The sequence below is a fragment of the Lithobates pipiens genome, unplaced genomic scaffold (assembly GCF_037356315.1).
Source record: "Lithobates pipiens isolate NorthernLeopardFrog02 unplaced genomic scaffold, aLitPip1_a1.2 Scaffold_23, whole genome shotgun sequence".
Classification (NCBI taxonomy): domain Eukaryota; kingdom Metazoa; phylum Chordata; class Amphibia; order Anura; family Ranidae; genus Lithobates; species Lithobates pipiens.
The window spans coordinates 187,084,147-187,099,109 of NW_027507785.1; the positions used below are offsets into that span (position 1 = coordinate 187,084,147).

General features: G+C 44.6%; 1 protein-coding gene across 2 annotated transcripts in view; it reads right to left on the reverse strand.

Moving 5' to 3' along the window:
• The window catches only part of KCNT2 (potassium sodium-activated channel subfamily T member 2), a 1,477,061-nt gene that overhangs the window by 711,861 nt on the left and 750,237 nt on the right, over window positions 1-14,963 (reverse strand). For both annotated transcript variants that reach the window (XM_077452683.1, XM_077452682.1), the window contains exons 18-19: window positions 5,732-5,837; window positions 5,445-5,617 (exon numbers count right to left, since the gene is read on the reverse strand). In XM_077452683.1, coding sequence (XP_077308809.1) covers window positions 5,445-5,617; window positions 5,732-5,837 — 279 coding nt within the window. The remainder of the gene's footprint in view (window positions 1-5,444; window positions 5,618-5,731; window positions 5,838-14,963) is intronic.

Consider the following 14,963-nt stretch of genomic DNA (forward strand, 5'->3'; position numbering starts at 1 on the left):
CCAAATGTGCACTTATATCGCAAAAAATAAAAAACGGAGTCGTGAATAAATACCACCAAAATAAAGTTCTATTTGTGCGAACAAAATGATAAAAATTTCATTTGGGTACACTGTAGCATGACGGCGCAATTGTCATTGAAAGTGCAAGAGCGATGAAAGCTGAAAATTGGGCTGGGAAGGAAGGGGGCGAAAGTGCCCTGTATTGTAGTGGTTAAAGAAAGCCTACAATATAGCTTTGCGATGTTCCCGCACTTCTCTATTATTTGAGACCTGCCCAAGGGAACGGCAGATCACCAAATATTCTATCCAATATCAGGATATATGCATGATTTTAGCCAGACACTGGCATCTGTTATCAGAGAACCATATCCTTTACAAATATGTCCGGGATACTCCAGAAAACGTGTTCCGTTGTGCGTCTTCCCTACGTGATAATATTTCATTCCATCATTTCTACCACAAACAGGAATTAACTTGCAACCAGAAGGGGACTTTTCAATGAGGAGAGTGTTCCCATTAATCCTAGATACAAACTTGCACACAAATCCCATTACAAAATGGTGAACAATTTAGACCAAAATACTATGTTGCCTTTAGCGCACAGGTTGTGTTATATCTAATTCTGCCAATGATGAGTTTATAGTTTAAACCCTGGAATTTATGTTAAAACATTATCGTACCCAATTTCTAGGAACCAGCTACCAACAACTTAGGGGCACATCGATGGGTGCCCCTTGGGCCCCATCCTATGCCTGTTTACATTTAGCACTATGGGAAAAGGAAGTGGTTTACTGGTCTTCTCTGTACCTCAGCCACAGTCTACTGTGGCTGCGGTACATTAATGACATCTTGATGATTTGGGGGGCACCAGAGAAAAACTATCTACTTTCCTGGATGAACTCGAATCCAACAATAGGAATATTCCTATCATGAAAAATCACTATCCTTTTTGGATTTGCAAACTGGGGTACAGGAAAATAGATTTGTCACTAGGACCTTTCGCAAAGAGATGGCAACCAACAGGGTGCTGCAGGCCAGCAGCAACCATCCCCATTTTCTTGTTCCTGCTGAACCGGCCAAGATTCAAACCATATATGGGCAGGCTGACTGTACCAAGTTGATTGATCCATCACTTTTGGTAAAACCAGCATGCTGGATTTTAAGTGTCGAGTATCGCTACTCGACACTTAAAATCCAGCATGCTGGTTTTACCAAATTGCTAATTGCTATAATCACTGTCTTCTCCCTGTGGGGAAAGCTGCCCCCCCCCCCGCAGGGAGTAGACAATGGCTCAGCAGGAGGAACTCCTGCATCAACACTGTCTGGGTTGATAGGTAAGTCAAGTTAATTTCTTTCCAGCCTCAAACTCCATTCTTGTGTTTGAGATTGTTTTTAGTGAGTACATGTTTGAAGATTATTATCAATGCTAAATCAACCCTTGACCTTCACATTCTCCTGAGGAAGTGTGCAACCGTGAAACATGTAGAGAGCACAATTAAAAGGACAGTGGGACTCTCTCTGCTGGTTGTCATCATCTCTAATCATCACATGGACTGATTTTGCATTGTATACAGTGTTTTCTCAATCTGTATATTGTTTTTGTAATAAAACTATTGAAAAACTGTAAAAAACAAACAAAAAAAAACAACAGTTTGCTCTAACTGATTATAAAGTGTGTGCTGGAGTTTGGCTTCAATTTATTAGTGTATCTAAATCTACTAATACATTTATCACTACTCTCCCCCTTCTGGACTAACATTGCTGCTGTCTGCTGTGCCTCCTGTTGTAGCTCACGAATATTTGTGTAATGGTATATGATAGTTTTCACACACTATCAATCATCATTTCATTTATAACCATAAAAAGACAAACCCTAAATACTTCAGTGACCATAAACTTATAGCAGAATTGTTCAGTAGACTCTGCTTAAAGTGGTTGTATACCCTAATTTGTCATTTTAACCTACACATAAGCCTTTAAGCCTATAATAAGGGTTACCTGTAGTATTTCATAATGAGCTAGTATGGGGTGCATACTAGCTCATTATGCCTTTGCATTGCAGGTTCTTTTTTTGATGTGTGGGTATACAACCAACAATTCTATAACTCTGATCAGTAGATTACAATCCGCTGATTACATTTATTAAGCTCAAATGTGACCACCCCCCTCCTCATGCTGCTACTTCCCTGTCTCCAGCCTCTCCACCTCCCACTGCTCCCCTTCCTCTAAAATGGCTCCCCCGCTCTTCTTTTGCATCTCCTTTATCCCCCTCTTTCCCCATCATTGCTTATTTCCTCCCTTACACCTGATCTGACCCCCTGCAAACCCCCAATCCCCTGCAGCTACCCTCAGAAGCCAGCTTCCCTCCTCTGCCACTCCCACTAGCTTCAGGTGCTGCAGTGGGGATCACACTATGTCCCCCCCCACTACTCTGATCTCCCCCTTGCAATGGCCCTCACCTCTCCGATCCTCTGCTCTGATCCTCTGCTCTAAACAATCTTTCCCCTCCCGCTACCTACAGCTGCTGACCATACTAAGCACTGGCAAGCAGGCTGGAGAGCACATAGTGGGGAGAGTGGTGCAGGTGCAGGTGAGGTTGGGGTGCTTGGTAAACATGTGTTTACCACCCCCTCCCTGTACTACAGTGGGCACAGGCAGCAATCATTGCTGATCGCTCCTGTGTCCACTGATAACTGAGCATAGTAAACTATGTGTCAGTTTATGAATGGATAAGGAGTCTCTATACAGACTCCTTATTCGTTAATGTTATGTGTTGCAGAAAAAGGGACTATCTTCAGATAGGCAGATAACAGGTCTGTCTGCTCCGCTGATGCACAATAGACTCTCTATAAAGAACAATGGGTGGTCCAATCTGACAGGCAGATGGATCCAATCGGTCTGCTCATGCGATAGGGGCCTAAGGCCTTGTTCACACAGGACACACACAGCATATATCCCTGCAATGCCATTTTAACCTGTACAGGGATGCAGGGATTTTAACCTGTACAGGGATGTGTTCTGTGCATCCCTGTGCAGGCAGTCCTATTCATGTCTTTTGGGATGTAGCAACCGAGAAAACAGAGCTGTTGCTCCCAATTTGACATCCATGTAAGTCCTGGTTCATGTCCCTGAGCTCACACTGTCTGCGTTCGGGGTCATGCACCCACACCCACACAGATGTCAGATTGGGAGCAACAGCTATGCCTGTGCAGCTGTTTCATCCCAATTGATATAAATGGGACTGCCTGTACGGGGATGCAGGGAACACCCATGCAGGTAAACATGGCCCTTCATGGGCGTAACCTTTAGTATGCCATATGTGAATTATGCTTTATTAGCAATTTAGCGGGAGTTTATATTGTGTTTATGTGCACTAACAATGATTTTAGTGTATTTTCATTGAAAATAACGATTTGATGAACATTTGCACAATTATTGCAGGGCCCAAAAATTCAGCAGCACTTTTTTTATTCTACAGTTCATGTGCTTTTAGAAAATGTATGGTTTGGGGGGGTCTTTCCAAATTCTGAAAGCTGTAAGTGAAAAATGGTAACCTCCGAATTTTTTGAGTAAATTGTTTTTTTTCTTTTTACAATTTTGCGTACCTTCCGTTTTCACCATTTCACAAAAAAGGTGCAACTTAAAATGTACAAATATTTTTTATTTATTAACTCAATACAGGTTAAACTTTTATATTTAGTAGGAATTTAGCAGGAACCGTGACATGTATAAATCCACTAATAATGATTTTAGTGTATTTTTATCAAAAATATTGTTTGACAAACATTTTCACAAATATCGCGGTGCCTTAAACATCAGTAGCACCTTTTTTTTTTCTACTGGCCATGTTCTTTCAGAAAATATATGGCTGGGGGGGATTACAAACTCTGAAAGCTCTAAGTAAAAAAGGAAAACCTCCAGATTTTTAGAAAATGTTTTGCATACGCCCAATTTTCACGATTTCTCAAAAAGGCACAATTTACTCTGCAGGCCATGTGCTTTCAGAAAATATAAGGTTTGGGGGGTCTTTAATAAACTCTTAAAACTGTAAGTGAAAAATATAAACCTCTTTTTAGAGAAATTTGGATATTTACATTTTTGCATATGTTCAATTTTCACCATTTCGCAAAAAGGCACAATTTAAAATGTACATTTTTTTTTTAATAACTTAAAGCGGAGGTCCACCCTAAAGTGGACCTTCCGCTCATTGGAATCCTCCCTCCTCCGGTGCCACAATTGGCACCTTTCAGGGAGGAGGGGGGTGCAGGTACCTGTACAGTACAGGCATCTGCACCCACTTCCGGCGTAGATTCTGCAGAAGGTACGCCCCTTTCCGCAGAATCTACGCCCCTTTCCGAAAGTCCCCCGCTGCCTGCTGGGAAACACACGGATCCCAGAGACAGCGGGGACCATCCTTATTGCGCAGCGCGACTCACGCATACGCAGTAGGGAACCGGGAAATGAAGCCGAAAGGCTCCACTTCCTGATTCCCATACCCAAGATGGCGGCGGCAGCACCCGAGAGACGATCGAGAGATCAGCTTCGGGTGCTGACATCGCGGGCGCGCTGGGCGGGTATGTGTCACTATTTTAAAAGTCAGCAGCTGCAGTATTTGTAGCTGCTGGCTTTAAAAAAAAAAACGGCGGAACTCCCGGCGGACTCCCGCTTTAATACAGGTTAGTCTTTATATTTAGTGGAATTTTGTAAACTGTGCTGTGTTTTTATCTGCGAATAATGATTTTAGTGTATTTTTCGCAAAAATATTGGTTAGAAAATCATTTGCGCAAATATGTTTGTGTCCTAGAAATTAGTAGTGCCTTATTTGTATTCTACTGGTCATGTGCTTTCAGAAAATATATGGTTTTAGGCATATTTTACAAACTCTGAAAGCTGTAAGGGAAAAATAAAAAATCTTTAAAAACATTGTAAAAATGGTATGGGCAGCTAAGTTTAAAAGTAGAGTACAGGACCTGGCATTGAAAAGGTTAATACCACGTTAAGGGTGGAATCGCACAAGAGTGAATTTATTTGGAAAATTTTCAGATTGAAGTGAGTGGAGAAATATATGATACTGAAAAAAGGATTGCTTTTTGACATGTAATGAAAAATTTGGAGGACTTTGTGCAACAATTATAGCACTTTATGTTTTTATTCGCGTTTGTGCATTTTTATTATTGATTTGTATTTCACACATCATATCTACAATTGACAATTTATATGTGTTTTATTTATATTTATGCACAATTGATAGATTTATGTGATGCTTTTTTATGCTGCACTATATTCTTTTATTTTACAGTATATACATTTGTTTTTTGCCAGCAGGAAACTGAGGCTTAACTTTAATTATGTGACACAGTGATGATTAAAATGTCCTCTATTGTATAAAATAAAAAGTATTTAACATTACAAATAAATTAAAATTCCTTTGTAATGACACTTACGGATTATCCAGAAGCAGTATGATGGGGTTAAGCTCCTTCTTTGGTCTGTAATACGCTCTGAGTGGAACAATGAAATTATACAGTCCATTTCCTGCAGTTTCAGCTGCAACAATGATGACTTTATTCTTGAATCCATAGGCTTTTGCATCTTCATAATAGTTATGTTGACAACCCTAATACATAATTGGTAAGAAAGAATGGAATTAAGAGTAAGGTAACTTATTATTATAATTGTTGACAACTTTTTTAAAATATTTATCAAACACAGTTATATATGTAAAGTATACCTTATTTAATCGAAGACAGCAAAAAGGTACTTTTTCTTGTAATAAGTGACAAAAGGTAGGTGAGCTTCCTATATATGGTGAATTAGGAGGGTACCCTTTAGAATACCTAAAATTAAAAAAATAAATAAAAAACAGTCATACACATAGCGCTATTGTTATGATTGTTTTATACTGTCATTCCACTACATTTCAACACTGAAAAACATCAAAAACATTATTTAGAGCAAGGTTTCTCAGGGAGTGTTAGGTTGATTGCTTAGGTTCCTATGCACAGGTGTTCAATGATACAATATGCTTGAACTTTATCAACTGACAGGTAAACTAAGCAGGGGTCTAGCCTCCAGCAGGTGTTAGGCCGGGTTCACACTGGTATGACATGACTGTCGTACCACTTTGGATCTCACTTTGTCCTGCGACTTTAAGTCCGACATGCACTCGACTTCAATGTACAGGGATCCAACTTTGATTTCTGACAATACCAGGCACTGTGTCTAGTAGGAATCTTTAGGGGGAACGCCATGCAAAATGTAAAAAAAATGGCATGGGCTCCCCCTCCAAAAGCTTACCAGGTCCTTCGGTCTAGTATGGAGCACCCCCCTTCCTGAACCATACCAGGCTGCATGCCCTCAACATGGGGGGGTGGGTGCTTTGGGGCAGGGGGGGCCCTGTGCCCCCCTCCCAAAGCACCTTGTTCCCATGTTGATGAGGACAAGGGCCTCTTCCTGACAACCCTGGCTGTTGGTTGTCGGGGTCTGCGGGTGGGAGGGTTTATCAGAATCTGGAAGCCCCCTTTACCAAGGGGCCCCCAGATTCTGGCCCCTCACCCTATGTCAATGAGTATGGGGTACATTATTCCCCTACCCATTCACATAAAAAAGTGTCAAAAATAAAACGCAGTACACAGTTTTTTAATGTAATTTATTATGGCAGCTCCGGCGTCTCTTCTGACTTCTTCTCTCTCTGGCTCTTCTGCCTCCTTCTGCTGATGTCTTCTGCCTCTGCCGGCACTTCTCCCCTCTCTGGGTCTTCTCCACTCTCTCTCTCCGGTTCTTCTCCCTCTGTCCGCTGTCTTCTGCCTCTACTGCCGGGTCTTCTAAGCTATCTTCTCACTATTTTGCTGGGTCTTCTCCACTGTCTTCTCCCTCTGTTCTTCTTCCAATGTTAACTTGGCGCTCTCTCCCACTCTAATGCTGGGTGCGTTGTGTGCCACTACTTATATTGGCATGGGGCGATCATCAGAGCACAAGTCGCATTCCAAAGTCAGATCAGTTAGGACTTTGATCCGAATTCAATGATATTCAACAGGCTGAAGTAGGACGAAAGGCAAACCAAAATAGTGCAGGGAGCATTTTCTAAGTCGGACCGACTTGTATCGGACCAGTTAAGACAGCTCCTATAGGGAAACATTGATTTTCAAACGTCATGCGTCATGAGCTCCCAATGTCGGAGCATTTGTTGTACCAGTGTGAATCCGGCCTTAGTGAGGCCCTGTTATAAATAAAGGTATCACTCCACCAGCTGGAATCTGATGACTATCAATAAAGTCCTCATGATCTCCTGAAGAAGAAGAAGATTGTTCTGTGTGATTTCCCATGGATTCTCTGCATTGAAGTAAAGGAAGGAATCTCAACTAATGACTATTCTAAGATGCACAATTATGTGACTTGCTGCCTTTTTGTTTCCATCCACGACATAAAAGCATTTTCTATACACTACAGCTCATAAGTAAGTAAACATAAGTAAAAACCATGCTGTCATTTAAACTACTATAAAGCAAACCCATGCACAAGAAATAAACATAAAAGGTGTGCTTCCTGAGTATATTTAAGGTGCAGGCTCCAGACATCTCACCTACATCCTGGAGTAACTACTAAGTCAACAGCCTACCTGGTGTAATCAAGCAGCCAGTGATGTTTGAAAAGAATGAATTCTTATTATACATCCTGGCTCCTGATCAGTGACACACTAGGTAGTAAAGCCAAGATGATGATGATAACCTCAGATTCAGTGTTATGCAGATAATCCCTCTGCAAAGAAGTATCCTTTGGAGCAGCATCACATGATACAGGAACAGATTATCTAATACTTTGTTGTCCAGCCTGCTGTCTGAGGGCTGCATGTGGCCTTTTGGTACTTAAAGTGGACCTTCAGTCATTTTTTCATCTTTCCATCTAATACATCTTCTGCTTGTTCTTTTAACTTTGGATAGTAAAACATTTTATTTTTCTGCCAGTAAATATTGTATTAAATATGCTATATATGAATTATATCAAGAAGAATAATAAATATCTTCTGTAGCTTTTTTCCATTCTCTGACCACCTCCTGTAACATGCCTACAGTTTTTTTTAAATCATTACATACACAGAAGACACATGTACATTTGTGTGCATTAACCAGATATACATATATGGTATATACCATAGTTTGTGAACTCTATAACTTTACTACAGACTAAATAATATACACTGATTTGGGTTATTTTCACCAAGGAAATGTAACAGAATACATTTTGATATAAATTTATGATGGAAGATTATTTATTTGCAAAATTGTATAACAGAAAAAAGAAAACACCTTTTTTTTCAAAATGTTCTGTCTTTTTTTGTTTATTTAGCAAAAAAATAAAAACCCACTGGTGATTAAGTACCACCAAAAGAAAGTTCTATTTTTGTAATAAAAATAAAAATATTAAATTATTTTTTATGGGTACAGTGTTGCATGAGCACAAAATTGTCATTCAAAGTGTGTGGCATGGGCAGGAAGGGTGTAAAAGTGCCCAGTATTGAAGAAGTCAAGCAAATTAATGTGCTTGGATTACAGAAATCCATTCATTTTAAATGGGCTACAATTACATCCAGTGTGTCCAAAACACAAACGTATGGTTCAGTGACCCTTTAGTGATGTTAGGGCCCCCTAACCCAAAGGAAGAATTTACACAGTTGCATTGTAGTAATGCACATCAATTAAAGCAGAGCTCTACCCTAAAGTGGAACTTCCGCTCATTGGACCCCTCCCCCCCTCCGGCGCCACAATTGGCACATTTCAGGGGGGAGGGGGGTGCAGATACCTGTATAGTACAGGTATTTGCACCCACTTCCGGCATAGATATCCGCAGAATCTGTGTTTATTTATGCCACTTCCTGCAGGTCCCCCGCTGTCTGCTGGGAAACACACGGATCCCAGAGACAGCAGGGACCATCCTTATTGCGCAGCGTGACTCGCACATGTGCAGTAGGGAACCGGGAAGTGAAGCCGCAAGGCTTCATTTCCTGATTCCCATACCCAAGATGGCTGCGGCAGCACCCGAGAGCTGATCGAGAGATCGGCTTCGGGTGCCGACATCGCGGGCGCGCTGGGCAGGTAAGTGTCCTTATTTTAAAAGTCAGCAGCTGTAGTATTTGTAGCTGCTGACTTTAAAAAAAAACGGCGGAACTCCCGCTTTAATATAACATGCATGTTGGTGCACTAAGTTGTCATTTATTTTAAATGGTACTCCAATGCACCACAATTCTGGGTAATGTGCTGCCATGTGTTGTGATTCCCTGCATTGCTAATAATAGCCATGCACATTTTTTTGGGTGTGTTAGGAAGAGAATTCAAATAAACACACTGCAAAGATGTAAATTGACCTAATGTCCAGACATGTGCATTCGTATTCGTCCAAATTTCGGGTATCTTCATTATCGTTTTACACGAATGTGCAGAATCCGAAAACCAAAAGATCTGACATAAACAAATGCTTTATTTTTGTTTTCATTGCAACAGTTCGATATAGATAGGAGATTCGACATGACGCTGACAATAGTGATCTGTGTCCATCGAACCTGTGGTTGAATGTGCCTAACCTTAGCTCTATTAGTTCAAGATTATTCTACGTAGAGAGAAAAGATTCAACATTATAGAGACAATAGGAAAAAAGGTTGAATGTGCCTAACCTAACTCTATTAGTCCAAGATTATTCAACATAGAGAGAAAAGATTCAACATGAAGATTAGAGGAAACAGTCACTACGAGCGAACATTTATGGTCAAATGCTCCGCCCATAGGCTATAGAAGAATTCTAATGTTGGTTGACTAGTAATAATATTGTATGACTAGGGTCATACAATATTTGACTTCTACTATAGCTATAGAAATGTACGATTGAGGCGTCGTACAGTTTAGCTTCTCTGTCAAATCTTCTTAGAACATTCGACAGACACCATAAGCCTTCAATAACAGATATGACCTTCATTATTTTGGATTTTGGGACGAATGCATTTTTAAATTTTTTTTAAACAAAATAAATAAAAATAACACATTTCACCCATCAGTCAATACCCAAACTGCCCATCCACCTCTATAATCAGTGTTATGTAAGCACATCGCCAAATAGCAAATCCAGAGACACAGCAATTGCTGTCCACAAACACTGCCCCTTACAACCCGGGGGCACCCTCATAGACCCACAAGGAAGATATGTTTTTTTAAAAGGTACCATTGCGGGCACGAAATACACTTTTGCCACCATTTACGTCCCTAACTCGAATCAACTGACCTTTTTAGAGACAGTTATGGACCGCCTGGCAGAATTCAAAGAGGGCTTCTGTCATGATCACCCTGGCGTTTCGGCCGTACACAGGAGACTTACCCGTAGAAACCTGTCGTGGAGAACCCGTCGTTTCCCCTTGACGCGCGCTAAAGCGAACGAACGCACTCGCGTCAACATGAACGAGCGCACGCACACACGTGGGGTCACGAACGGGCGCACGTCTACTTGCGGGGGCACACTGACCCGTCGTACGACCGTTTTGGCGCCCTAAGGTCTTCTTAAGGAACTTGCTCCTTCCCATCCGTGCTGTCCAGTCTACAGCTTGTCCGTGACCTTGCTTTCTGTACCTGTACCTGTTACTTTGGTTCCTGATACCCGGCTTGTTCCTTGACCCTGATCCGTTGCTGCCTGCCTACGACCTCTGCTTGTCTGACCACGTCTCTGCCTCATCCTCTTGTACCTTGCTGATCGATCCCTGCTGACCCGGCCTGCACCTGACCCTGCTGTTCCTGCTTACCCGTTGGGGTTCCTGTATTTCCTGACGTCCACCTGCCCGCCAGTCTATCCACTTGTGCCTGCCTGCTACAGTCAAGTACCATCAGCTCTACCTACTCGCTGTCGGTGCCCTGCTGCTTATCCGGACCGGTCTCCATCCGCCAGGCACTTGTGCCCCCTGAACTTTTGAATACCTGTCTCCATCTCCAGGGGTTCATTAGCCAGGGGATACGGGGGGGGGGCGCTTCCTGCATTCCAGGCTCAACTACTAGGTACGTGACAGTACTGGACAGCCATGTCCGAGCCTGCGCAGGGAGCCTCCCCCATGGACGAGCTTTGCCACCACCTGGCCGGCCTTACTCAGGCAGTTAAGAGTCTACAGGAAGGCTACGGTAGACTGGAGGAACAAGTCCAGGCGCTATCCGCTTCTGCACCAGTTGCTCCAGGGGCCCATGCTCCACCGTCAGTCGTGATGATGCCACCCGAACCCAGGGTCCCAACTCCGGAACGATTCGCGGGAGACCGGAACAAGTTCAGGGCTTTCCGCAACTCCGGCGAACTCTATTTCGCCCTGCAGCCTAGGACCTTCTCCCTTGAGGCGACGAAGGTGGGATTTATCATCTCTCTGCTAACAGATGAACCTCAGGCCTGGGCACACCGTCTGTTGGAACGAAAGGACCCATCCTTAGACTCCATGAATACCTTCTTCCAGGCAATGTCCAGACTCTATGAGGATCCCCAACTCGCTGCAACCGCAGAAGCAGCCTTACATGCCCTGCAACAAGGTCGCAGGCCTGTGGAGGACTACGTCTCAGAGTTCCGACGATGGAGCGCAGACACAGACTGGAACAACGCGGCCCTGCGGTATCAGTTCCGCATGGGCCTCTCCGAGGCTCTGAAGGATGAGTTGGCACGTGTGGGTGTCCCTGAGACTCTGGAAGCCCTGATAGACACCTCTGTCCAAATTGACAGGCGTTTGAGGGAACGCCGCCAAGAACGTTCTTCCACAACTACTCGCCCGATCTGGATGCTACCACGGGTGCCTAGTCACCCAACTCCTCCTGTTCCAGCCGCATCCACATTGGACACCCCGGAACCCATGCAGCTGGGGCTACTCCGCCCATCTCTGACTCCAGAAGAACGCCAACGTCGCCGGGTCAACAACCTCTGTCTGTATTGCGGAGAACCAGGGCACTTTGTTCGCTCTTGCCCAGCTAAAATGCGTAAGTGCCTCCTTGTTCCACCTGTTCCCTCACCTGTGTTGTCTGATAACACCTCTCATCTGGCTGTTCCTGTTCTTTTACAGCTTCCAGGAAGGACTATTCCAACCCACGCAGTTATTGACTCCGGGGCATGCAGTGGCTTTGTAGACTCGTCCTTCGCCCGAAAGAACAGGATTCCCCTTAGACCGAGAGAGAAGGGGCTCTCGGTATACCTGGCTGACGGGTCTACCTTGGGATCAGGACCAGTTACCCAGGAGACTAGCCCCCTATCCGCTGTCATCGCCGGAACTCACCAAGAACTCCTTTGCCTAGACGTCATCCAGTCTCCTCTGTTCCCCATCATTCTAGGTATGCCTTGGTTGAAGGCACACAACCCACGCATTGATTGGGCCACTGGAATAATTGAATTCCCCTCGGACTACTGTCTCCAGCATTGCTGTTCGACTCCCAACGGGGACTCCTCGGCCCTTCTCTGCCTGGAATCGGATGATGAAACCCGACAAGCTGTACCCAAGGAATACCATGCTTTTCTAGATGTCTTCAGTAAGAAGGGGGCAGAGACTCTTCCTCCCCATAGGCCATATGATTGCCCTATAGAACTGCTCCCGGGGGCAGAAATCCCCTTCGGAAGAATCTTTCCTCTATCCGAGTCTCAACTGAGTACCCTGAAGTCCTACTTGGATGATAACCTTGAAAAAGGATTTATCCGACCCTCTACCTCCCCAGCTGGCGCTGGGATTTTCTTCGTGGAAAAGAAAGACCACTCCCTGCGCCCATGTGTGGACTATCGGGCTCTAAACAAGATCACCATTAAAAATCGCTACCCCCTGCCGTTAGTACCTGAACTTTTTCAGAGACTGGGTTCCGCTAAGTTGTTCACAAAGCTGGATCTTCGGGGTGCCTACAACCTCGTCCGTATTAGAAAGGGTGATGAGTGGAAAACAGCCTTCCGTACCCGCTTCGGGCACTACGAATACTTAGTGATGCCATTCGGGTTGTGTAATGCCCCAGCCACGTTCCAGCATTTTGTGAATGACATTTTTAGAGATTATCTTGATTTGTTTGTAATTATTTACCTGGATGACATCTTAATCTTTTCCTCCACTCTAGCCATCCACCGGGAACATGTTAAGAAGGTTCTGACCCGTCTCCGCCTTCACGGTTTGTACGCCAAGCCCGAAAAATGTGTTTTCGAACAGCAGAGTATTCAGTTCCTCGGCCTGGTCATCTCGGTTAGAGGGGTAGAGATGGATCCCCAGAAGATCTCCGCAATCCAGGACTGGCCTGCCCCCTCCGATAGGAAGGGAGTTCAGCGATTTGTGGGCTTCGCTAATTTCTATCGTAAATTCATAAAGGGATTCTCTTCTATTATCGCCCCCATTACCGGGCTGACCAAGCAGGGCCAAAGGTTCCGTTGGACCCCCGAAGCACAAGAGGCCTTCAAGACCCTGAAGGATTTGTTTGTCTCGGCTTCGGTCCTGAAGCACCCCGATCCCGCTCTACCGTATACCCTCGAAGTTGACGCTTCAGAAATAGCAGTCGGAGCGATACTTTCCCAGAGGCAGGGACCCAAGTCCTTACTCCATCCGGTTGCTTTCTTCTCTCGCAAATTGTCAGAGGCCGAAAGAAATTACGACGTCGGAGATCGTGAGTTATTAGCAATTAAGTCTGCACTCGAGGAGTGGCGCTACCTGCTGGAGGGGGCTATCCATCCAATCCTGGTCTATACCGACCACAAAAACTTGGAATACTTAAAGACAGCTAAGAGATTGAAGCCTCGTCAGGCCAGGTGGGCACTCTTTTTCTCAAGATTTGTATTCCACATCACTTACCGTCCCGGATCCAAGAATACTAAGCCAGACGCTTTATCCCGCATGTTTAGTCAGCCGGAAAACTTGCCACCTACCGATACCATCCTTTCTGCTGGGAACTTTCTTCTACTCCAGGGAGATGTGGTGTCTCAGGTCAAGCGGGCTTCCATAGGCGCTACACCTCCACCCGGTGCCCCGTTGTCTTCCAGCGATGACCTTCTGTGGCATGGGAACAGGATCTTTGTTCCCTAGGCAGTTCGGACTCTGGTTCTGGCCTCCTGTCATGACCATCCTCTGGCTGGCCACTTTGGGGTATTCAAAACCCTGGAATTACTCAGGCGTACATTCTGGTGGCCACGGATGAAGGACGACTGCAAGAGGTATGTACAGGCCTGTGCCACCTGTATTCGGAGTAAGGGCGACAAGTCAAGAGCCTGGGGTCTACTAAGACCGCTATCTGTTCCTGATAGACCATGGAGGATGATCTCCATGGATTTTATCGTCGAACTCCCCCCTTCGGAGAACCATTCAACGATCTTTGTCGTAGTCGACAGACTCACCAAGATGGCTCACTTCTTGCCCATGAAGGGCACCCCCTCAGCCGCAGAGACAGCTAACGCCTTTGTTAAGGAAATTGTGAGACTTCATGGCATTCCCGCCAACATCACATCTGATAGGGGGGTGCAGTTCACCTCAAGATTTTGGAGGGCGCTCTGTGGAACTCTGAAGATCGATCTTTGCCTGTCCTCAGCCTACCACCCGCAGACCAACGGTCAGACCGAGAGGACGAATCAGACACTGGAACAGTATCTTCGCTGTTTTTCGTCCTTCTCCCAAGACGACTGGGTCTCTCTGTTACCGATGGCTGAGTTCGCTTACAATAACACAATCCACTCGGCCACCAAGCAGTCCCCTTTTTATGCGAACTTTGGGTTCCATCCGTTGTTTTTGTCTGGCAGTCTTCCCGAGTGTTCGGTACCAGCGGTTCAGAAGAAACTTAACTTCTTTGAAGAAAATAACAAGCTCTTACAAGAAACCCTGGCCAGGTCACAGGAGCATAACAAGGAAGTCTTCGACAGAAGGAGAAGAGGGGAGCTGGATCTTAAGGTTGGGGATCGGGTCTGGTTGTCCACCTTGAATCTTAGACTGTCCTGCCCCTCCAAGAAGTTGG